Source organism: Cryptomeria japonica, chromosome 5, assembly GCF_030272615.1.
Source record: "Cryptomeria japonica chromosome 5, Sugi_1.0, whole genome shotgun sequence".
In the NCBI taxonomy this organism is placed as follows: domain Eukaryota; kingdom Viridiplantae; phylum Streptophyta; class Pinopsida; order Cupressales; family Cupressaceae; genus Cryptomeria; species Cryptomeria japonica.
Genome location: NC_081409.1, coordinates 474832561 through 474858616, shown reverse-complemented (window position 1 = coordinate 474858616; position 26056 = coordinate 474832561). Strand labels below are relative to the sequence as shown.

The 26056-nt window shown below is 38.5% G+C and overlaps 1 protein-coding gene across 3 annotated transcripts in view; it reads right to left on the bottom strand.

Annotated features, from left to right (window-relative positions):
• The window catches only part of LOC131049864 (uncharacterized), a 268522-nt gene that overhangs the window by 144217 nt on the left and 98249 nt on the right, over positions 1-26056 (bottom strand). For all 3 annotated transcript variants that reach the window (XR_009106814.2, XM_057983957.2, XM_057983949.2), the window contains exons 4-5: positions 1426-1541; positions 832-1115 (exon numbers count right to left, since the gene is read on the bottom strand). Coding sequence is in view for 2 of the 3 variants with exons in the window: in XM_057983957.2 (XP_057839940.2) it covers positions 832-1115; positions 1426-1541 (400 nt within the window). In the remaining variant the exon portion in view is untranslated. The remainder of the gene's footprint in view (positions 1-831; positions 1116-1425; positions 1542-26056) is intronic.

The window sequence follows — 26056 nt, the reverse complement described above, 5'->3', positions numbered from 1 at the left end:
TAAGAGTTTACAATGAACTTCAAGAGATCATTAGCAAACAACAATTTCCATGATAACATCTTATGAAGAAACAATTCTATTTCAAAAAACTCAAAAGCATTAAATATCTTAAAGTAGTTTTAAAATTGCATGCTTGCCCAGTCCTGCTGTTTAAAAAGCCAGAACTAATGCAGCAAGCAGAGATGGAGCATGAAAATAGGAATAAGATAAAATTAACTGCCGATAGCAAACTAGAGAGGTGTATGAAGAAATAATTCCAAAAATGACAGAAAATTACAGGTGAACTTATTTTAGGCTGCTCTTAGAGATATAACAGAAGTATTAAAAAAAGAGATAAAAGCAAAAAGGTACAGTGCACAATGTTTCTATTAGCATAGACACTAAAATGTAGGTCAGGTATATACCATCACGCTACACAATAAAATTACATTCCATCTAGCCTATGCAGAATTTCAAGGAATAAAATTTCTCCATTTATTGCAAACATAGACTACAAAAACTCACTTTAAGCACAACAATTGTACTAAGCATTTGATGCATTCAAACTACAGTTAAATCTATTAATGTTCTGATACAAAGAACACCAATTACACCAAAACTTTCAAGATAATGTGAATAACCTTCTTTCAACGTTAAAAAAATAGTAAGGGTGAAGAAAGTTGAATAAAACAATTGTTTAAACCCAAATTACTAAATCCCACTTCTCCAAAATCGCACTTCATTCTTAATCTTGGAAAAACAGTAAACAAAAGCACAGCAATAGCAGCAATTATATCATAAAGAATCTAGTACTAATGCACAAAATGAATATAGACATGCCGAACGTCATACCTCAATGGTTTGTATTTGACAAGAGCGTCCCTCAACATTTCAAGGATCTGGTGCCTCGCAGGTGTTGTTGACATTTTTAGTGACTCCTGGAAATCTCGATTGGAAAGATAAGCATTTACATCATCCGGTCGCTGCTTGAAAAGGTTCTCAAATAATTCAACAGCCCACTGTAGAGTATGTTCACTTGCATATGGAAAGTTCTTAATTGTACATATAGGGCTCTCCCTGTGTTCCGGAGGATCCCTTGTGGAAGCATACATTTCTGAACAAAAAGGAACAAAAACCTGCAAAACATAATGCTAACATAATAAGTTTGGTAATGCATATACAAACTATCTTACTAAGCAATCCAATCTACTGACAAGAAGCGTTCTTAAAGGCAGCTCAGAAATATCTTTGTGGGAATCTATGGAAGAGGCAGGCCAGTCATCATATATATTGTACTCAGTGTCCTGAACTTTATCAGAATTAATTAAGTCTATTATAATCATGAATGCTTATGTATACATGCACAAAACTTGTACTTTCATGTTCAAAACCCCCTTATGCATCATGAAGGGATTTTCCATTGACCTGTCCAAGAGATTGGCATACCTGCACACTGCCTCTGGTACCATGTTTGCCTCCATCAATCATTGGCTTTTGATATGCCACACAGCGAGCATCAAGATATAGTCTTGATGAAGATGTGTCGAGAGCAGAAAGCACACCTGCAATTTTTACAACCATGTTCAGCAATTTTCACGAGCAAGATAAATTTAATACAGTAGTTCTGACAAAAGCCTATCAATAGTGTTTATTTAGTCTCTAACAGAAAGTTAATTGTAAATACCCACAAGATGGATCAAGAAGAAATGCTGACTAGCCAGCATAAAAATTTGATGATATAAATTCAGATTCTAGCTGATTTAATTAAAATTTGGTGGAAGCGGACAACATGAACAAATTCCAACCTTTATGTTAAGATCTAAAAACTTTCAAGTATGGTGATGAAAAACCCTCAAGCATATTAAGAACTGATGTGGAAGCTTAATAGTAGGTGCACTGGTCAATCCGTCAATCTATGAACAAAATATGCCTTTGATTTGTGAACAGGCTAAATGGTTATTTTCTACATCAAAGGTAGTATTGGTTGACTGATGGCAGAGAATAATCCAATAAAGATGTCTCTTTATAATTGTATTGCATGGCCTATTAAATAAAGGAACTCACAAGAAAAATCAATCATTTCCTAGAACCACATTCTCCTCTTTGGAATTAAATTAACCGACAATTTGAAAAGAGGATAGAAATAATATGTATTCATGTACATGCTGAGCATGATTGCAAGCCTTCTGCAGCTTCTTCATGTAAATTAATTGGAAATTTTGCACAAAGTTGTTAGACTTTCCTTGTTGTTTGAACTCAATTCCTATCAACCATATAGATAGGGTAGCACAAGTAGGAAGTTTCAGTATATGGCTCAAAGGAGCCTGCATCCCCCTTATGAAGGCGTCTAAGGTAGGTCTTGGATGATTCAGCACCCATAGTCTCTGTTCGTGACTCCATGCCACCCTCACCAACATTGGGTGTGCGTGTATCTGTTCGTGCTCTAACCTCCTCCTTTGCCATGGTTACAACCTCAGCCTCTCTATTTGCTTGGTTGACCCAATCAAGGTCCTCGTCACTAAAGACAAGATACATAGCCTTAGTGATCCACACAAGTTGTTAGATGTGAGAAAAACCCAATGATAGAAGGGATGTACCCCGCGAGCCGAAAGTGGGAGTTCAGGGGCTATGCCCTAGAAAAAAAATTATTTAGGGGAAAACGTCAAAAAATATCTGTTTTTATTATTTTTTGAGATTTAAAAAAAAATTGAGTCTGGCCAAGTCCAGGCATAAGGACTCGCCGGCTCCAAGCCAAGTCTGCGAGGCCCTGGACTCATCCAGGACTCAGATGAATCCAAGTCCGGGCCCGTGGGACTCACCCAAGGTCACCCGGCTTGGGACTCAAAGAGTCCTGGCAAGTCCAGGATCTCTGATATGTATATAAACATGTGTATATATGTAAATATATATATGGATATATATACATATATAAAACACAAGTGATAGTGATAAAGATTGGTAATTCAATGTCAAATGCCAAATAAATAAATAATTACAAACAGTGTACGTGAGGGATGCATCCCTTTGTTTTTCGACCACCTTCCCCACTGGAAACATTTCAGGGATGTGGGAAGCGGCAGGAAATGTCCCCTACCATCCCCTCACCTCAGAAAAAATAGGCAACGTCCCCAAAACAAAAGGAAAAAATTGGAAACACTAGGGGACAGCAAACTATCCTGTACAGCCTAGTACTCTAAAAAACATAATTTTATAAAATTATTATACAATTTTGGTATACTCAGTTTTGATTGTTTCATAGATCATGAACATGAACCTGCAGTTTCTACTCTTGATGATCTATTAAAGAAAACTCAAGCAAAGAAACCTTCCTATAATTTGCTATTAAATAAAGAGCAAGTAACTGCTAAGTTGGCTGCAAGGAAACAAGATTAACAAAATAGATAGTAGGTCACCTTAAAAGCACGAGTGAAGCTGTTCTATCAATGCATATGTTTTATTTTTAAGTTTTAACCTTTCCAATGTAAATTCTTGGTGTAGTTGCATCTCAAGGGAGGTGAAAGATTGAAAAATGGATATAAAGTTTTCTTCTGATTATGATAGAAAAATAAGCTTTAACCTTTCTGCATGATTTCAATGAATTTCTTGTTCATGCCATGAGGAAAGTTGTACAGCAGTTACATAGCGTTGAATGATTCTTCTCAACTGTTATTTACACGATGCCAAGACAACCACATGGTTGTTTCCTATCTTGCAGCTGCTACATTGTCTGCAAGAACTCAGGATCACCAAATGGAGACTGTGACTAAGCAATTTGTAAAAGACATAAAGCATTTGTATAGCTGCTATTGTGTGTTGAATTCCCTTCTACACCTTTCTAGTATAAAATGCAAGATTGCTTTAATAACTTCATTATCTGGGTCGATATTGAAGTTATATAATTAAAGAAACTAGTAAATATATAAATTAATATATGTGCACATTGACATGAAAACAATGAAATTTTGTTAATTTTTGTGTCGACTCTCATGTGAATTGTAACAAGGTTCTATAATGTAAAGATGATGGCTATCATATAAATATTTGAAATTTCATATATAATTTTAATTTTCCCTATTTTTTAAACAGCTGTCCACAAAAAAATGACATCCCAAAAATTCCATCGCAGAAGCATGGTGTAAAATAGATTACAATCAATAATATTAACATTGCTCTTCATCAAGAGCATCAATGTCATCATTTGGTTCGTTTCAACCATAGTTAAGAAACTCAGACTCCACAATTACTCAGCAGCCCCAAAAAATTTAAAATCTAGATTCGGACAAAAACTCGGGGAAAAACTCAGCAATAACTTGGCAAATTTATCGAACATTTGAAAATACATAAACTTTTATAAATATTCTTCAAAAGCACACATTACTGAATTTGTAGAACATATTACTGATTTCCATCATATATTAATCGAAATTAGAGTAATATATATATCATAAACCAAAAAACGATTCACCTCTGAATACATATGAACTTCAGGTTTCAATATTAATTAAAATTATAAATCATAAATTTTGTCTATGACAAACTCAAAAATGTTTGTTGCCGCTAAATGGGCCATTGTGGAAGTGGATGGTATAATTACTATTATTTTTGAATCTTAGATATTATTTTATTTTATTTTGAATCATGGATATTTAATTGAATCTATAAATTTGCCAAGAAACACTTAACAGATGCTTAGTGAAAACAAAATATATTTTTTATCATTGTGTGACAATTTGCCTTTCATATAAAGTTTTCAGTCATCGTTTATTAAACTTTTTGGCAAGCTGCAAAGCTTTGGAATTTATAAATGAGAAGTAAATATAAGTTTTGATGTCTGTCAACTACATGGCCTTTTAAAAGCTATATTGTAATTTGTAAACATGATGATCATTGATAATCTGATAGTAATTGGAAGCCGTTATAGTAAAACATTTTTATGTTTGGCATTCAATCTAATATCTATGATTTTGTGACACTAATTTCATTCATTTTTTTGACTTCCGGATTGGATGTAACTTCAAAATTTTAATCCATGAAATTTGTTGTGATTTTTTCACAAATACTAATGTGTCAACCCACGCAACAGAAGTATCCAAGTCAGCATACTCAAACTACAACCCAATTACTCATGCCCTAACCAGACACGCAAATTGTAATGCAGATACACCAACTCCTTCAACCTTTTTGCAGCCAACTAGTTGCAATTAACTATATGGATAAAGAAGTATGTACTCTAGTCTCGCTCAATTCAAGAACTCACTACTTGTTGAGATTGTAGATGGTCACTACAGCATTTGCAATTATAAAATTAAAATAAAATATATAGCTGCCAAAGAAAAGTAGGGAAGTTATTTTTTGATTTAAAAATGCGTATTCTATCACAACTTTGATTGCAAGAGGTTGCAGGTGGACAGTGCCTTGCCCATGGAGGTACCAACATATTATCAAGTTTTCATAAATGTTTGTGAGATTTTGTTGACTATTCTAGGGAGTTTCTAAAGACAGGAGAAAATAAATAAAAGGCTTCAAGAGTGATGTTATTCATGTTGTCAACTACACAACCGTCATTATTTAGACGACTCAAAGTCCAAAACTTCACTAATTCTCTAAACTTCTAAAGACTGCAAATTTGATAAAAAAAAATAGTAAGGATTTGGAGTTAAAGAAAACACAACGATAAAATTATGAAAAATAGCCACCCCTTGTTGATTTTTAGCAATCAGACTGAAAGTAAATAACTGAAACTGAAAATGCAACACATAACAGCACAAAACAACACAAGAACAACACAGCAGTACCCTGGGAAAACCTCCCTCTTGGACCTAAAAAACTCAGCAACAATTCTCAGATCTTGATTAGTCAAATTGAATTTACAATTAGCTTCACACTTGAAGCTGTCAGCAATTATGCACAGAACCTTAGGGTAAATAGCACTAACAAACTTATCTGCAATACAAGGAGGATGGCAGATTGAGGTCACTATCTACAAGATCGATCTGCTGTCACAACGATGATGTTCGCTGACCCTAAGACGATGTTTGGTGTCCGCTTAGACCAGTTCGCAGTCCTTCAAGAGAGTTCGCTGTGCCTTGATGAGGTTCGCTGATTGCAAAAGGTGTTTACTGTGCATCTGCTGATGTTCACTAGCTTCTAATACTGATTCGCTGTCTTCTGATTATGTTCGCTATGCTCTTAATGATATTCACTGATTGCTGAAGGTAATTCGCTGATTACTGAAGACAATTCGCTGCTTGAGGACAGATAGAAGGTATTCGCTGGATATGTATTTGAGCAATGAGATAGGCTTCACATATATAGGAGACTCTAGCCTTCACTTCACCTTAGGTCGGCTAGGTTTAATTCCTGCCAAAATATAAACAAATAATTTCATTTTACAAGTTACAAGTATAGGTCGTGACCTATTTACAAGTTGCATAATTTTGGTGCCAAGTCATATAATGTTTACACGTTATACATGCAAGTCACGGCACGTTACATATGTATTTAACATAAATGGCCCAAATAGGGCCCAGTCAACACGATGACAAATTGATAAGGCTAAAAGGCCAGTTTAGAGAGCTAGGTCGGCCCAAGCTAGGAATCCGACCTAGCTATAAATCAACACTCCCTCTTAGCTAGGGAGGATTCCTTGAATAATCAAGTTACACTGTGATCATGCTTCATGGACTCTTTCCATGATATTCATCATGCATTCCCACAGACGATGGTTCCAAGATACATCATGGATTCCTTCCATGATATTCACCATGCATCCTCGCTGAGGGTGAATTCAATATACATCATGGACTCCTTCCATGATACCCATCATGCATACCCGCAAAGGATGGATCCACCTTGCATTGCCTGCAAAGGGTGGAAGAGGTCTTTCACCTCAACTTCTCCCAGAGAAGAATACAACACCACCTTGCATTGCCCGCAGAGGGTGGAGAGAGGTCTTTCACCTCAACTTCTCCCAAAGAAGAATCCGATGTCACCTTGCATTACCCGCAGAGGGTGACTCCACCTTGCATTGCCCGCAAAGGGTGGAAGATGCAACTTAGTGCATCACTAGGACTGAGACTCCTCAGCCAAAGTTGTGTTCTCAACAACTCCAAATCTCTCTCTGACGTATTCAACCTTCCCACGAGTTAGAGGCTTTGGTGAGAACATCTGCAATTTGCTCATCAGTGCTAACATATTTCAACTGAATGGCACCTCTCTGTCCCATATCACAAATGTAGTGATTATGAGTTTCCACATGTTTTGACCTGTCATGAAACACGGGATTAGTAGACATCTTAATACAACTCTGATTGTCACAACAAATGACAATGGGTTCCCAAGGTTGTTCGAACAACCCAGCAAGAAGCTTGCGAAGCCACACTGCTTCTCTTGACACAATGTACTCAGCTTCTACAGTACTTAATGCAACTGAGAACTGTTTCCTGCTAGCCCGGGAGATAACCAAACTGAAACAAATTCCTGAAGTGTTCTTCCCATCAGATACACTTCCTGCCCAATTAGAATCAAAGTAGCCTTCCAAGGTGATGACAGTGTTGATTGGATACTTCAACCCATAACCAACTGTGCCTCGCAAATATCTCAGAATATGCTTGGCTGCAACAAGATGAACATGCTTCAGTTTGTTCATGAACTGGCTGAGGGCACTCACTGCATAACAAATGTTTGGTCTAGTGTTAACTAGATATATCAAGGATCCAATCAGCTGTCTATACTTCGATGGATCCGCAAAATCAGAGTTAGTTGTAGAAACACTACAATCCATTATTCAAGATATCAATTCATTTGATCCTTGGCATACTTCTAACTCTAGAGAGTAATGCATTAGGCCTAGTTTATTCCAAATTCTGAAACTAACTCTTTCTAGTTAGAAAAGCGTATGTAAATCAGAATTAGCATTTCAACATTAAACCGATAGAATCAGCATCATGCTTACAAAATCCTAAGTTTATAGAATAATGTCAATTCTTTCATCAAAGTATTTTACTGAGGATTGTAGGGAACATAGAACTCCCTCTTAATCCTTAATATAAACTGTGACGACCAAATCTTATGAAGATTACATAATATAAGAGTCCAATAAGGAAAGCAACCATCATAAATTTTCATAAATCAGAATGAGAAATGCTAATTTCCTTTTCCCTTACTTTCACTTTCTACAAAAAGGACCCATAGCACAATCATTACGAACATGGCACACCTTCAGCCATCTTCTCAAGTGAAGGAATGAGCTGAAAGCTTGCATAGGCTCTCACGTCTATTCCCAAGCTCCCTCTGAAGCTTGAAGCATAATAGTTCAAGACTATCTCGAAGAGAAACATCAATGTTAGAATCAAACATGATTCAACATCCCAATAGAATGAATTAATAATAAAATGAAAATTTATGAGCATGATTCAAAAAAAAAAGAATTTATCTCTTTATTGGCTAGACTCCCACAGAATCCACCAACATTCTTAAGTTGTTCCATTTTCAAGCCCATGGATCTCTGATGGCTGTGTGGCCTTCAGCCCTTGCCATCACATATCATCTACCTTCAGCTCAGCGACGACATATTGAAGTTACACGCAAGGGTCACTTGGAACTTCACCCTTCAACCCTGTGAATTGCCTTAGTTCAAATTTGATGGCTCTCTAGTCATCAATCGCTCTTCCTAAATGAGGTTGTTGTATTCTAAGATGATCAATTCGAATACCTTCAATCATAGTATAAAACTACACAACATTTTGTAAATTGTTGAACAAGTAATAGTAAGATAACCGCGATTGTGCAAGAACTGAAAAATGTCATATGTTGATTACATCCAACCATATTATTGTATTGCAAAATAATGACTGATCAGAAGAACTAAAACAAGTGTATATCTTCAGAAAAACAGTGTACATAAGCCAAGTTGTCTTTCCAGCCAATGCGTAAAACTAATCAGAAGGAATACAGGATAATTATGTAAGCACCAACCACTCAATTGAAGAGACACATTGTATAGTTTGAGCACAAACATATGATTGATAAATACCAAAAAGAACTGAGGCCACAAAATCTCCATGGTGGGACCGCCCATATCATTCTAACTAAATAATGTTTGTTCAACAGGCTAGATGCTTTTATTCTGCATTGTTCTTAGGTTTCATCATCAAAAAATTGAACAAAGTCTCAAGTATATTCTGCTTTAATCAAGCATTACTATTTAATAAACGTTTACTTCAGAATGTAATAAGGAGTGTTCCCATACAAACTAAATACCAAGCATATGAGCCACGATGAGTGAAGAAGAATAGACCACTATATATTATATATTTCCAACTTTATGATATATTCAGATCACTGCATCAAAGCATCATCAATATTCAGATCAATAACATCATTGATATTTGTATCATTGCATATTCCTCATAGCAATCCTGAATTTGGGTTACGAATAATGTTGAGGTATGCATACTCAGAATAGAGAATAACCGAATACGAACTTCCATAACTCAAACTAGGGTTGGAACAAATTCTTAACACAAAGACAAAGCTCGAACTAGGGTGACAATCACAACCCCTAGGATGATAATTATACAAAACCTTAATAAAATACAAGGAATGCTAGGGTTTGAAGCTAGAAGAAAACAAATGCACAAAATCAACATATCAAAGCACTCTTTGATGAGATAGTTAACAAACAAGAAAATCATGTGCTCTAGTTAAGACCCCAACTAGGGTTACAAAACAAAGTGCTAAAAGAACTAATACCAATAACAACAAAGCAAACATATACAAATCCTCAAACTAAGTGAACCCTTCTTAACAGAAGCAAACAAGTGAGAGTAGAGGAATAAGGACACTTGTATTCTAAGATTTTATTTGAAACCTTCATACTCTTGTTACGGCCCCATCGATGCCCTCAATCTTCAAGTTGTTATGTTGTTGTTGAATTATCTGATATAATCGATTCCCAGTAATTCATGTTAGACTTCTTCAGCCCTAGTCTGCAAAAAGAATATAGGATCTACCTTCAAGCTGTTAGGCTTTATAGAAGGAACCCGCTCTGATACCATGTTGATTTTTAGCAATCAGACTGAAAGTAAATAACTAAAACTGAAAATGCAACACATAACAGCACAAAACAACAGAAGAACAACGCAGCAGTAGCCTGGGAAAACCTCCCTCTTGGAGGTGAAAAACCCAACAACAATTCTCAGATCTTGATTAGTCAAATTGAATTTACAATTAGCTTCACACTTGAAGCTGTCATCTATTATGCACAAAACCTTAGGGTAAATAGCACTACCAAACTTATCTGCAATACGAGGATGGCAAATTGAGGTCAATGTCTACAAGATCGATCTGTTGTCACAAAGATGATGTTCGTTGACCCTAAGACGATGTTTGGTGCCCCCTTAGACCAGTTCGCAGTCCTTCAAGAGAGTTCGTTGTGCCTTAATGAGGTTTGTTGACTGCAAAAGGTGTTTACTGTGCATCTGCTGATGTTCACTGGCTTCTAATACCGATTCGTTGTCTTCTGATTATGTTCGCTATGCTCTTAATGATAGTCGCTGATTGCTGAAGGTAATTCGTTGATTACTGAAGACAATTCGCTACTTGAAGACAGATAGAAGGTATTCATTGGATATGTATTTGAGCAATGAGATAGGCTTCACATATATAGGAGACTCTAGCCTTCACTTCACCTTAGGTTGGCTAGGTTTAATTCCCGCCAAAATATTAACAAATAATTTCATTTTACAAGTTACAAGTATAGGTCGTGTCCTATTTACAAGTTACATAATTTTGGTGCAAAGCCATATAATGTTTACACGTTATACATGCAAGTCACAGCACATTACATATGTATGTAACATAAATCGCCCAAATAGGGCCCAGTCAACACGATGACAAATTGCTAAGGCTAAAAGGCCAATTTAGAGAGCTAGGTCGGCCCAAGCTAGGAACCCGACCTAGCTATAAATCAACACCCCTAACCCCCATTAGGGGCTCTACCACTCAATCTCATTGGACGCTCTATCCCCAAACAACCACTAGGGCAAACTCTAGTTTTGAAAAGTAAAAAATAAAATTTGTTTTGGGACCATGTGTTTATAAACATATACATATACATATATATATATGAATATATATATGTATATGTATATGTATATGTATGTATATGTACATATATACATATGTATATGTATATACATGTGTATATATGTACATATACATACATATACATATAAATATATATATACATATATATGTATATATATGTATGTATATGTATATATATATGTATATATATGTGTATATATATATGCATATATATATATATACATATATATATATAGATGTATATATGTATATATATATCAAAGAAACAAGGCTCGGACTCGGGCAAGGCCGACTCGGACTCGGACTCGAAACTCGGCGTCACACTCGGCTGGACTCGGGAAAGTGAAAAACTCAAGAAATTTAGAGATTTTTAAAGATTTAAAACTTGTTTCAGGCACCCTTTATTGAATACACCTTAAAGACACAATAACATCATCAAACTCGGCTCATTTGATTACATACACAAGTATACATCAATCACATAAGCATAAACGCAAATTGTAGCTGAAGGAAATAACAAACATAGATATATAAATATTGTCAAATGTATACAATATTACAAAACTCCTGGAATAAAAAATCCATGTCATCATATGATCATCATCAAATGTTTCATACTCAAATGTATACAATATTACAAAACTCATGGAATAAAAAATCCATGTCATCATATGATCATCATCAAATGTTTCATACAAATACCAAAGGTAAATACAACTACAAGCCTATGGCTCAGAGGAGCCTGCACCCTCCGGCCCCGGCCCCCTGCGAAGGCGTCTAAGGTAGGTCCTGGATGATTCGACAGCCATAGCCGCTCCCCGTGACACCATACCATGCTCACCAACATCAGGAACATCCGTGTCACTATCTGCCTCTGAATCTCCTGTCTGTGCTCGTGCTCTCCTCTCCTCCTCTACCATGGCTACAGTCTCAACCTCTATATCTACCTGGTCGATCCAATGAGTGTCAGACTTAGAGGTTAAATTTTCCCTACTTCTATCGACGCAATTTCCCCCCATATTTTTTAATGGGGGTTTGGGGGCAACGCCCCCAAGGTGGGGTCAAGGGGCAGTGCCCCGCGAGGCCAAAAAAACTTATTATTTAATAAAGCCGTTGGGTGTTATTTTTCTATTGGCTGGCATGTTGTAACCCTAATTTTTCTCATTCTCAAGCGGAGGTTGTAGTGAACAAAGACGATACCATTCATTTTTAAAAACTTTTCAAAATGTTTTTTTTTGGTCATTTTACTAACCCAACCAGGACTCGCCGAGTTTGGGGCTCAGGACTCGCCGAGTTTGGCGAGTTTGAGCCAAACTCGCCAACTCGGCGAGTCTGGCGATTTTGCTCGCTAGACTCGGACGAGTCCGAGTCCGAGTCTCAAAGACTCGACGAGCATGACTCGGACTCGGACTCGCCGAGATTAGGCGATTCATGGCAATTTTCGTTTCTATGATATATATAGATGTATATATCTGTGTATATATATGCATATATATGCATATATATATGTATATATATATATATGCATATATATGTATATATATAGATGTATATATGTATATATATGTATATACATATACATATATTGTCGAATATGGATGCATGTATTAAATATATTACATTTACACTACTTGCTGCTATCCCCAAATTTGGGTTCATGGTCAAATTGTCCTCAAAACCTATCTCTAACATCCTCCCATCCCCAAATTCTAGAACTTTTTGGAACAATGATTGTGAAAAATTAATTGCAAAAATAATCAAATAATTGAATGATTTATTTACGAATATACAATGTATATAAAGAGAATTACAAGACGGTGTTCTCAAAAGAACAAACAATTAAACTAAAGCTTCAACCCGTAGCTAAAAAGCTAAAAACGCTTAAAAAAGCTAAATAGCTAAAAACTAAAAAGCTAACCATGCATTCTAATAAAAGAAGCACTAGTTACACTAAACAAACTAAAAAAGACAACTAAGTCAACAACTAAGTTGACCATTATAAAATAGATGTAATATTATTTGAATACCCTCCCTAATGGTCATCGTACTCAATTCCCTACAAAAGACACTACATGTCTTTTGATCACAAATGCAATGCAAAGAACACTTTGTTGCTACGAAGACCCTCCCAGGATTTGCAGAATGTTAATGACCAAGAGTACCAGAAGCCGTCAAACTTGATGTAATCCTTAGAAGCCTGAAACCACAATTTTGAGGAAAAATCAACAAACCCTCCAATGAGCAACAAACACGATTTTGATAAAAAAATGCAAAAACTTTGGCAGAAGAGCACTAAACACTGTTCCCTCCAGCAGCTCCAAAACAGACTACAAAATACCACGGTTGCAAGTGTTCGCCCTAGCAACTCTAGGTGCGACCCATAACAAACTGCAACAAAGCACGATTTTTGTGGAAAATCCCATCAAACCTTGAAATCTGAGGTTACAAATCATCATTTTTGTAGAAAAAACAGTATAACCCAAATAACCAAAATCCCACACTAACATCGCGAATTACAAATGATAATTTTTAAGCAAAAATTATAAACCCTATGAACAATTTTTGAGGAAAAAATCATGAAAACCCACAAATGGCGCATGGCAAAACATTAGACATCACACGGCAAAACCCTGTTTTTTAAGAAAAAAATAAAGCAAGACCCTCCAATGATTTTTTGTGGAGAAAAATCAGAAAACCCAAAAAAATAATATTTGTCGAAAAAATTAATAGAACCCACAAAATAATTTTTTTGTGGAAAATAAATAATTAAAAAACCAAAATTATATTTCTATGGAGAAAAAATTATAAAACTCGGAAATAATTTTTTTTAGGAAAAAAATATAAAAATCCAGAAATAATTTTTTTTAGGGAAAAATCATCAAAACCTGAAATAATTTTTTTTTAAGGGAAAAATATTAAAAAACTCGAAAATCAAAGCAAAACATATCGTGCAGACCACAATGCAAAACTCAAAAACATGGCAAAAAAATCTATTGAACCCGTTGTGTGAGCCAAAAAACCTTCACAAAATCATGACTGAAACACGACACGATATACACAAAATCCACAAAAAACCCTTCTGCAAAAAGGTCGTGAAACCCTTGCGCTAGATACAGAAAACAGGTCGTCTGAAATCGCACGTAGAACAGAAAACACGAGAATAAAACCCTTTTCACATGTTTTTGTTCTATCCCTAATCAATTTGTTGCATATAGATCTAGAGTGTCAAGGTTATGGCTTTGTTGATTGTCTTGTCTTGAGTAAGGTTCATCATTCCCAAGGTTGTGTTAATGGGCTCATCGAATTCATATATGAAGGTATTCAAAAGTTGTATTTTAAGGCGTGAGTTTGTCTAACCATAAATATGTTCAAGTGAAAGTTGTGACACTTAGTCTCCTATTCATGCCTAGCCAAAAGTTTGAAAATCAATAGTGTGTTTTGAGATGTGTTGAGTTCTTGAGAAGTGCACATTTTGAGAAGGATAACCATGTTAGTGTGCATCAAGAAGAGCTCCTATGAGATTGAGGTCGAAAAACAAGTGAAATATTCTAGTATTGGGAAGAGTGACAAGGACTGCTAAAAAGAAAACCTTTTAAGTTATTTCCAAGTTTTCAAAGAGACTAAGGGACAGTGGATTGCTTCAAGCAGCTACTTTCTTGATTTCTATCCAATGTCAATAGTAAGCTTTGGCATGTGCACATCACTATGATCCAAATAGAAGCAACATCCAAAATTTTGATGATCATGTAGTGTGCAAGCTTGACCCAAATTTCTTTGAGGTTACTTTTCAATTGAAGCCCTTTGAGAGACTTAGGTGGTTGATTTTAAAATATGTGAAATAACATGGAATACTAACTTGGAAGAATGCCAAAAGGAGTTGGGTGAGAAATGGTTTCTTGAACTGAAGAGGTCAAAGAGGTTACCCAAATTTTTGTTGCCAAAAAAAATTCAAGGATAAACTGAGCAAAATGATTAGCTTGTTGAACTAGGTAACAAGGCAGCTTGAAACGAGAACATTCAACAAGTGGATGTCCTAGAACATTAATATTATTTCTGAAGATAAAAAATTCACTAATTAGGGAGAACTCATAAACGATATCATCCATCAGTAGTTGTGTAATTTCTTCCAAAAACATAGTTGTCACATTGTTTCACATTTGATGCACATGTTGGTGCAAGCAAGAAACATGATAAGAGAAAGACAAGTATTCTACAAACAATATGCACAGTTGGAGTATAGACAGGGAATGAAACACTACAAAAGAGTAAATGACAAGATGCTGTGCTTAGGATAAGGACCTTGAGGAATCAAAAGCATGTTAAGATAACAAACCAAGCTAGGGTCCTCATTTCAGAGTGGACTGATTGGTTAATCCAATTCCCTGTGCTCACCTCTATTTGAGTATGTGGGTTCAATTCCTATCCTTACAAACTTCCACAGTACCCTAGTAATCAAATGATTTTAATGAAATATTCTTAGCAATAGGCAAAGGTACATTTTATTTCAAGAGGCAAGCCTGAGTCGGGAGTTAAGTTTTCAATTCATAAGTGTGTACAAATGCTTAATACCCTAGATGCTAAAAGCATGGTTTGACAAAATTACTAATTTAACTTCAAGTTGCATGATAAAAGAACAATCTGACACTAGAGGCTTCATGTTAAGAAAATTAGCTCTAAATTTGCCCATGTGAGTAATCTTGAAGACTAATAGGCAACTATGTGGATGTCTATGAGATTGGATGAAGGAATAATAATGGGATGATACTATACCAAATGAAGTTAGAAGGAAAATTAGTAGAATGACATTGAAAGGTTTGTTTTCTTATACTACAATGAGTGTGCCATAGGGTTTGGTAGATTCGAAAGAAAGTTTTGTCACCATGTTTTGTAGACACGCAGTTGGATCAGCAGCCCCCACCATCAATAAATTGGGCTACTAAAGAATCTACTCCAGTAGACTTGATGAATAAAGCAATGATAGATTGAACAAAGAGTTCGTCAAGGCAAAACTTCTTGAACATACCACCAAAATATCAAAGGGAAAGAGGTCTAAATCCTTGAATCAGCCACCAAAATGCTTAAGAAAAAGGACAGCCTCAAGTTCACAAGTATGAATGATGATAAATGCAAATGTCACAAATGGTAATGATAGGGGCAAAGAGAGAAAAAAGAAATTGAAGGCCCTTTGTGAGGTAAATGATTTCCCTAAAGTCAACAAGAACAAGTTGATCACAAAGAAAAGTGTGAGACCTCCTCCACAAGTGCATCTTAATCCTACTTGTAATGTCCCGTTTTAGGACAATTAGCCCTTATGAGACAATTACCTTAAGTCTTCTTACAATGAGATCAATTAATGGATGTTTTGTTTATTCATTCCACTGTGATTTCTGATATAATGTATAAATGTATAAAAAATTAATAGCAATGTCTGATTATACAATTATGGAATATGCTTTGAATATAATTACTTATCCCTTAGGGTGATGCTATTATACTGTTGTGCCTGATGTAAATATCAATATATTCATGCAAAACATAAAATATCCTTGAGCAAGATGTTGCTGTCTTTGATCTGCAACTTATAATAAAGTTGCCATCTTTGAATGATCTGTCAATACGTGCAATAACTGTCTTTCTTGCATTGGCTGCAATGTCTGACTTGCAGATGATATAAGCAGATAATAAATTTGATGTCACTGGAGAGTGATCGGATTATTAATTAAAATATAAACTTCTATGATGATCCTTTCTGAAATGGAATTGAGTATCCTTTTATACAATGTGCTTAGGATGAGAAATTACGTTACCAAGGGTCATGTCCTATGACCTTTCATTATCGATGCTTTCCTTTGTTAACATAATGAGTATTGACTTAATCACATTTTCTTATTATGCTTAACCGCACCATTAATGATTTCCAACCGCTGCCATAGACTCAATCTGAATTAACAATTAGTCTTCTTTAATTGCTACACCAAGACATCACACTCTTCATCATGAGAATCTTCATCATAGCAATCGCCAATAATGTTGAGATGATTCATGTCTTCTAAAATATATTCTTTAATCTTATTTATATAATCAATGATACAAAGCCATTACTTTATCAACTATTATTGATAACACCCTCCTCCAATATGTAAGTCGATATAATTTCTTACGTTCGACATATTGCTCCTAATCTTCATAGCGTCACTCCTTGCCATGATGTGGGATTAGCGTCACATGCTCGATTGGTCCGTAAATCTTCTAATCTATATGATCGCTATTATGAATTGATGACCATCTACTGCCAATGAATTTCTTCATACCTTTGTACTCACCACCCGATAAGTCTTTTATGCCAAGACGATACCTGCCAGGTGCCATTGATTTGTCATTTCTTATCAAAACTGACTCTTTCCTTTAATCGAACACATCTGAATTGTTCCTTTCCCTTAGCGTAGAAGATCTACTCATGCAATATTTACTTTCCGTAGTAGATATGGGTGTTTACAAACATCATGTTTGACGGTTACGAGTCTTGCGTAGGCCTTAGTCGATTGGTTTTCCTTTGCAATTTTGTCTCTCTTAGAGACTTCACAAAATTGGTTTGTAGGTTGCAAGTATGGGGATATCATAGCCTCCCCCTCTTGAATTTGCTTGTCCTCAAGCAATTTCCCTCTTCCTTGTCTCCTTTCTTGGATGAACCTGCACATATATTAGTAAAACCAAACATGTAATCATATAAATCAAAGTAATGATAAATGTTAGAAAGATTACTACTTAATTTCTATTGCATACATTGCAACTTGGAGGGACTGGCTTCCTTGAGCCATTTTTCCCAAATATTAGAGGGACTGGCTTCCTTGAGCCCTTTTGCCTAAACTTGAGATGGACTGGCTTCCTTGAGCCATTTTGCCCAACCTGAGAGGGATTGGATTCCTTGAGCCATAATTCGCTTTCACTAGTTGACTTTATATTAGTCTTTTGTTCATACTAGGATGGAATGGGGACTTCCCTTGAGCCATTTCTACACCAAGCCTAAGAGACTTGCTCCACTTGGCAGCTCAAGTTATCCTTTGTGCCATTCTCATTCCCTTCTTGGGAAGAAATGGGAAGCCTATTTTGAGCCATTTCTACACCAAGCCTAAGAGTGGTTGTTCTCTACAACCCTCTTACTCCACTTGGCGGTTCATGTTTGATGGTTACAAGTCTTGCATAGGCCTTAGTCAATTGGTTTGCCTTTGCAATTTTATCTCTCTTAGAGACTTCACAAAATTGGTTTGCAGGTTGCAAGTATGGGGATATCACACTACTCCATCTCTTTTGGTTCTTCACGTTCCTACATTTGTTTCTCCTCTTATTTCTTCTAGTTTTTTTATAAATCTATAAATGCAGAAATAACTCAACAATATTTTTTTACAATAAGTGAACCAAAAATATATATTATTTTTCTTCAACAACTAGAATCAACATAAATAAGAGTCTTTCTTTTAAAATAAATCCCCACTCTCCCACTAATTAGCACAATTATGATGCAATAAAAAATAATAAAACTAGAAACTGCCTAAAACAACCAAAATTGCTAAATTCGGCAACTGCTGCAAGCTTGCAACCTTACAATAAAGTACAAACAGCCTAATAATTATCCAATATCCTTTATATGTCCAAATAAGCCTCGCGAGTGACTTGCAAACCAGATTCACACTCTGAAACAAAGCCAATAAGTCTAATATTCTAAAAATACTAAAATACAATTCTGCAGCCTTAAATAGAGAATTTAGACCCTAAAAAATGTCAAAAGGTCATTGACTAAAGCAAGTAGGTATGGTGACCCCAAACTCATTGAGATCTTCATTCTGAAAAGAATTGAACTTAACTGGTTTCATGAGTCAGAAATCATGCCCTCTAGATGTTATGTTCTTGCAACAGTTTCTCTACTTGCTATTCTCAAACAAAAGAATCATCTTTGCCTTCTAAACCACCTCATCACCATAATCTCCCTTCCCATACCTCATTCATTCCACTAATTCAGCCTATGGAAAAAATTTCGACATAAGTTGAAACTCACAAGAAACTAGTAGAGGATGCTCTTGAGTGGGTTAAGACCTCTTTGGCAATGAAAAGAAGAATTATGACTAGCAAAACCCCTCAATTTGGGTGTTATTTCTGCCATGATGGAAAAATGAAGAAATAAAAAAGGCAAAGAGACAAACCAGATTCAGAATGAATGATGAATGTCATATCATTGTTGAGATGGCCATACCACTAGTAATAAGAAAACTACAAGAGGTGCAGACTATAGACTTTCATATCACACAAACCAATTTGGGGCCTTGAAATCAGAGAAACGGGACTCGCCCAAACTCGGCGAGTCCGAGTCTGAGTCAGGCCTGGCAAGTCCCAGGGGCTCCGACTCGGACTCGTCCGAGTCGGGCGAGTAAAACCACCAAACTCGCCGAGTTGGCGAGTTTGGCCCAAACTCGCCAAACTCGGTGAGTCCCGAGCCTCGCACTCGGCCGGCGTCTACCAAACAAAAAAAACACAAAAAAATTAATATGCAATGTTTTTTGAAGTCCGTTTTTTTATGTTAATTGTCTTCTAGCGCTAAAAGTGACTTTCATTTCATTCACTTGCAAAAAAAGGAAGAGTAAAGTGAGTTGGGAAGAAAAACAAGGGTGCATAGAAGAAAAACCAGCAAGGAGGAAGCTCAAGTTTTCTTCAATTTGTCACATTGGAGCTGCATTGTGTTTCGATTTGGTGCATCAAGAATTGGATAGGAAGACTTTGCAGCTCGTTTCAAGCTTGTTGTAAGAGGTACGGTTGTTTTTTTGAAGATTAGTTTGTTTCTTGTATGCAAAAATTCCATTTTGTATCCATTTATTTTGAAAGTTTTACATCTTCTTTCAAAATCTTTTGTATGTGTGTATGTAGCATGTAGTATGTAGTTGTAGTGTTGTACTATGTAGGGTTTGTAAATTATTTTTTTTTTAAGTAGGGTTTGACAAACCCTACTTTATTTTTTTTTAATGTATGTAATATGTATTAATTTTATTTTGTATTTGTAATGTTTTATTGCAGCAAACTTCACTTTATTATTTCAATTTGCCTCAACTTCAAATTTCACAAAACTATCCTAAAATGTCTACTTCAGCTTCTAGACCCCCCATTAGAAAGGACCCTACTTGGAAATATCATGAGGATTTTCCAGGGCAAGGGAAGGGGCAAACAAAATGTATGTTTTGCAGAACAATATTCCATGGAGGTATATATAGGCTGAAATACCATATTGTTGGTGTGCGTGGACATGATGCCGAACCATGCCTAAAAGCAGTCCCTGAGGCCGTACGTGATTGTTATGTAATGGTTGAGGAGATTGAAAGAAAAAAGAAACAAAAGGAGGATCGAGCGGCCATTGGGAGAGAGACAGTTTTAGGAAGAGGGACACAATTAGGTTGTATTGGAGGCCCTTCTTCCTTATCTCCATATCGTCCCACTCAGTTTGCTACTGTTGGTGCTTCCGTTTCTGCTTTTGCTTCTATAAGTGGCAGTGCCACCGCCACTTCTCATGCTCCTACCACTAGTAGTTGTAGTGGGAATGTTACCATTGGACCTAGGATTCGTAAATCTAGGTTGGATTCCTTCTTTGTGCCTCGCACTACTCTTGGGTCCCAACCGTCGCTTGAGGGCATGGGTTGGAACAAGGAGGTCCATGATGCTGCTAAAATGGCAGTTGGCAGGTTTTGGAGCTACAGTTGTATTCCATTCTTTGTAGCCAGGTGAATGTTTTACTAACTTTTATGTTTGATAACTTTGATTGTTTTAATTTTTATACTTAACTTATCTCATTGAATTTTTATACTTAACTTATCTCATTGAATTTTTATACTTAACTTATCTCATTGAGTTTCTTTGCGACAGGTCTCCTTATTGGCAACAAATGGTTGATGCCATTACCATATGCGGGGCGGGGTTCAAAGCCCCTAGTGAGAGTGATTTGAGGGGACCCATTTTGTCTCAAATGGCGGATGATGTGAAAAAGGATTTAGATGAACGACGCCACATATGGAGCACTAAAGGTTGCACCATCATGACTGATGGTTGGACGGATAGGAGAAATAGAACTCTCCTTAATTTTCTTGTTTCTTCCGCAGGTGATTGATTAATTTTAGTTTCATATAGTCTTTAATTTTTTATTTTTTATCTAATGGTTTATTGAATGATCATTGACCTAGCTTTATTTTTTTATTTCAGGGGGCACCGTTTTCATCAAGTCCATTGATGCCTCCACCCATTGCAAGAATGCCACATACCTATGTGAGCAGATAGAGGAGGTGATTGAAGATGTGGGTGAGGAGAACGTGGTACAAGTGGTGACCGACAATGCAGCAAATTATGTTGCTGCGGGTAAACTTTTGATTACAAACTAATTTTGTTTGCAAATTAATTACTATCTTGTAGTTTGTACCTCCATTAATTACAATTTACAATGCAACAAATTATGTTGCTGCAGGTAGACTATTGATGGAGAGGCACCCATCTATAGTTTGGACTCCATGTGTTGCTCATTGCATTGACCTCATGTTGGAGGATATTGGAAAAATCCCATGGGTCAAGAGATGTGTAGAAAGGGCAAGAAATGTCTACAAATTTGTATATAATCATTCATGGGCGTTGGCTCTTATGAGACAATACACAGAGCAGAAGGAGTTAGCTCATCCAGGAATCACAAGATTTGCCACAAACTTCCTCACATTGCAGTCCATGCTTAGGTCTAAGTCTGCCTTGAGACATATGATTGTTGGTGAGGAGTGGTCTTCCTCATCCTATGCTACCACCCCTACAGGGAATCAGGGATAGAGATGGCAAACTGCATTTTTTATGAGCAAGGCTTTTGGGTCCCTTGAGATGAGATAGTGAAGGTAATTTTTTTATAAATTCTACAATTTAACTTCATGTTTTATAACTTATTATATGTATTCTCTTATTTGCTCATTTTTCTAAATTACACAATATTTTCAATTTTGCAGTTTGTTAAGCCCTTGGTGGTTTTGTTGCGAGTTGCGGATGGAGATAAGCCCGCAATGGGCTATATATATGAGGGCATGGATAGGGCGAAGGAGGCCATCAGATTCATCTATCGAGCAAATGAGAGCAAGTATGGTCCCATTTGGGAGATCATTGATAGGAGATGGCATCATCAGCTTCATAGGCCCATCCATGCGGCAGCCTATTATCTAAATCCGGCATTCCGTTTTATCCCTTCTTTCAAGGCTGATGTGGAGGTCCTTAATGGGCTATATGCAATCATGGAGAAGATGGGACCTGCTAGTACTTCTCAAATAGACCTTTTTCGAGAGCTACAGATGTTCTCAGATGCACAAGGGGAGACCTTCTCTCGTCCTGTCGCCAAAGACGGTAGGACAACTATGATGCCAGGTAAAAATAAATTGTTAGGCTTAATTTTAGTTTTATTCGATACTATATTGTAACTTGTTAAATGAGTTCATGAGTGAGACTGATTTTATTTATTTTTCTCATTTCAAACTCAGATCATTGGTGGAACTTTTTTGGCCCAGAGACACGAAATATTCAGAAGTTGGCCATTCGCATCTTGAGCCTGTTTACCTCACTGGGTAAACAGGAAGAATACAGAATCTGAACAGCAATGCACAATGCAAATACCAAAGAAGTACCAGAATAAGCTTTCCATTAATGTCAAGAGATGTTCATATTATATTCTGTCGTCCACAATACATGTCCTCCAACACCCGGAGGTGGTACAATATATGACAGCCGAAGGGGTGCGACACAACCGTCGCGACTCCAACTACCTACCCGTCGGCTAACTGACTATCAATAATTAACATTACTAAACTATACATTTTTTCCGATAACATCATCCCCCCCAAAAAAGAAGTCGTCTCCGACGACTAACAACAAAATGGAGACAATGCATATATACACCCAAAACAAAGTCAAGGAGGGGGCTAAGGAAGCGTCCCTGAAGTCGAAGGCTGGGATGCTGGTGTCTGGGCCGCCAAGCGGGCGCAGAGGTCATAAACCTGCTGAGTGCGTGCTGCCACGTCCCGCTCCGCCACCAACACCTTCTCCAAAGCCGTCTTCACCATATGCGCATCTTCCAGCAACTCCTTCTCCTTGGTATCCGCGGACTCTGTCATACCGACCAACTGAGTCTGCAACAAACCCCGCTCTGCAGTGACAGCATCCAACTCCTGCTGCACAAGGCTCCACGCACTCTACTCTTCCGACAAGCAGATGTCAACCGCAACCTTCTCTGCACGGGCTGTCTCAAGTTGTGCTAACAACTACGTCCTCTCGGCTGCCCAGGAAGCTTGCTGTCTGGCGAGATCTCTCTCTATCTCTGTACGAGCAGCCTCGCGGACCACGGACTCATGCTGCGTCTGCCGCAGTGCATAGTAGGCATCCCTGTAAACCTGCTCAATCTGTCGAACGAGAGTAGTCACCCTACCCTCCACGACAGGCTGAGGCACACTCCAAGCCTCAAGCATTGCATCTATCTGAATAGCTGGCCACCCCTGTGACTCAAAGCATGTGGCAAAAGTTGTCGAACAGCCTACCCGCATAAACTGGAGGACCTGCTCTAATTCCTCCACAACCTGCTGCAAAGCTCGCGTCTGAGCCGTTGCCACCACTCGCCGACCCCTCGTCACCATATCTGCTAAGTAAGCCTCAATGTCCTCCCCATCCTGCCCCGAAGGCTGGGACCCCGATATAGGTGCAGGGGGCTCGAGTGGGATCAAAACTGCTGCATCCTGCTAGCACCAAGGTGTCTCCTCTACCCCCGCTTGCTCCTGGATAGCAGGGATGACTTCTCCTATCTCCTGCCCTACTATTGGTATCGATGTCTCACCCGATGAATCCTCCAAGTCTACCACCTCCGTCAGAGGCTCTCGCCGAGGTGAAAGTACAGCAGCTCCTACTGGTGGCATCACCATCATCTGAAATCGCCGGGTCAGCCAACTCCCCATAGCCACCACCGATGGATCCGTACTCAACACCTCCGGGCCTCTCTCCACCTCGAAAGTGTGTCTCTCCAGGGGCTCCTCCAACAAAGAGGCAGACACAGTCACTACTGCCTCGGATCCCACAACGTCCAGCCGCACCTGAGGCTCTGCGTCGACCACCTCCCTGTGCTCCTCTTCTGCCACTACTTGCTGCGGTGATCCACACGACTCCGCCGTGCCTTCTGTGTGTGCCTCTATGGCCGGAGGCGGTCCCGCGGGTGGCGCACTAGCCTGCGGAGGTGGTACGATGGAAGGTGATGCCACCTGCTGCATGGGCTCAAGTGCAACGGGCGTGCGGCCCTCCCAAATGCTGGAATCAACGTGCCTCCCACTCTCGCGGATGACCTCACAAGTGTGCCAAGTGGTAGTGAGGGTGGCGCAAACAAGACTCGCTCCCCCCGCGGGCTCCATCCTCCCTTCTTCTGTCGCCCTACTGCTACTATCCTCCTCCGAAACCTCTTCGCTGCTGGAAGTCTCTCTTCCACTATCAGGTTCTGCCGAGGGGGTCTCTACTATCCTTTTCCGTTTCGCGGAAGAATGGCCAATGTCAAGGTGTCTCCAATGCATGATAGGAGGCTCACCTACAGCCAATGGTCTCTGAGGCTGTATCTCCAATTCTGCCTCCGGTACTACTTCTCGCGTGGCCTCTAGAAACAATCCGATGGCATAGTGGGGCATGTAAAACATGCGCTGCTCCATCATCAAGAACTCACACATCCGTGCTGATAACAGTGTAGCCCAATCATAAATAACGCCATTCAGAAGTCCATTCATCAATATGATCTGCGGGAGAGCGATGTCGGATGCCCTACCAGACCCCGTCAACCTGCTCTTGATGACATCCATTATACACCGCCAGTGACCCTCTGCAACAAAGGTCCTACGTATCCCACGGTTTTTCGTGGCATCCACAATGCTATCCAATTCTGCCTGGGTCAAGTCGCGAGACACTAGTTTAATCCAATATTCTTTTTCGTCCCACGTCATCTTCTTAGCTTTCAATTCAACTTTCTTGCCATGTATGCCTGGGATGCCAAACACTCTAGTGAAATCTGCAGGTTTGAAGGATATTGTGATATCCTTCCCAAGGTACTCAAAAGTACTTGTCCGTGAATGGCTATCAAAGGTATCAACCATGAACCGTAATGCTCCCTCGTACTCACGGATAACAAACACAGGCATTCGGATGGCCCACTCCACTCCTGCTTTCCGTAGGCTCTTCTTCACCAAATCATCATCTGGTGTATCCTGCCACCACTTCCTGCATTCGGACCCATTCAATCCCTCAAAGGTGATATTATGCGGAGTCCATGTGTTCTTCCCTCTTGCGGCAGGCTGCTGTGGTGTCTTTTTCTTCTGCGTGCCGTCCATTGTGCTACCTGCTATGCGTACACCCGAAGGGAGAACTCGCTTATCCTTATTCATGTGGCTGCCCTCCTGCAACCGTTTTTTCCAATTCCTTTTTCCTGCAGACTCCATTATCTCCCTGTAACTGATTTGTTTAGGAAAACTTTACCCTTCGTAACGGTCTTCTCTTTTTTTTTTTTTGGCTGCCGCCGTGCGGCTGCTTGATCTACCTGTGGCTCTTATTCTTCCCTTGGCGGCTGCGCTTAACCCTTGCTATTGGGTCTACCTGTGGTGTGGCTGTGTGGGGTTGTGCGGACTTGGTCTGGCTGTGCGCTACTTGGTGGTCGGCCCGTGCGGTGCTTGTTGGTGCGACTACTGCGCGTTGCTGTGAAAAAACCCTGTTGTGCGTGGTGGCCGTGCGATACGTGGCGCCTTTCCCTTTACCCACGGCGTTGCGTGGTGTGCCTTCGGCGATGTGTGCCTTCTCCTTTACCCTTCGCGCCTCGTGGTGTCCGGTGCTGTGCGGTGTGCGGCGTGGTTTTTTCCTTGCGCGACGTGGTGGCTTCCTCAGTGTGCGGCGTTTTACACTT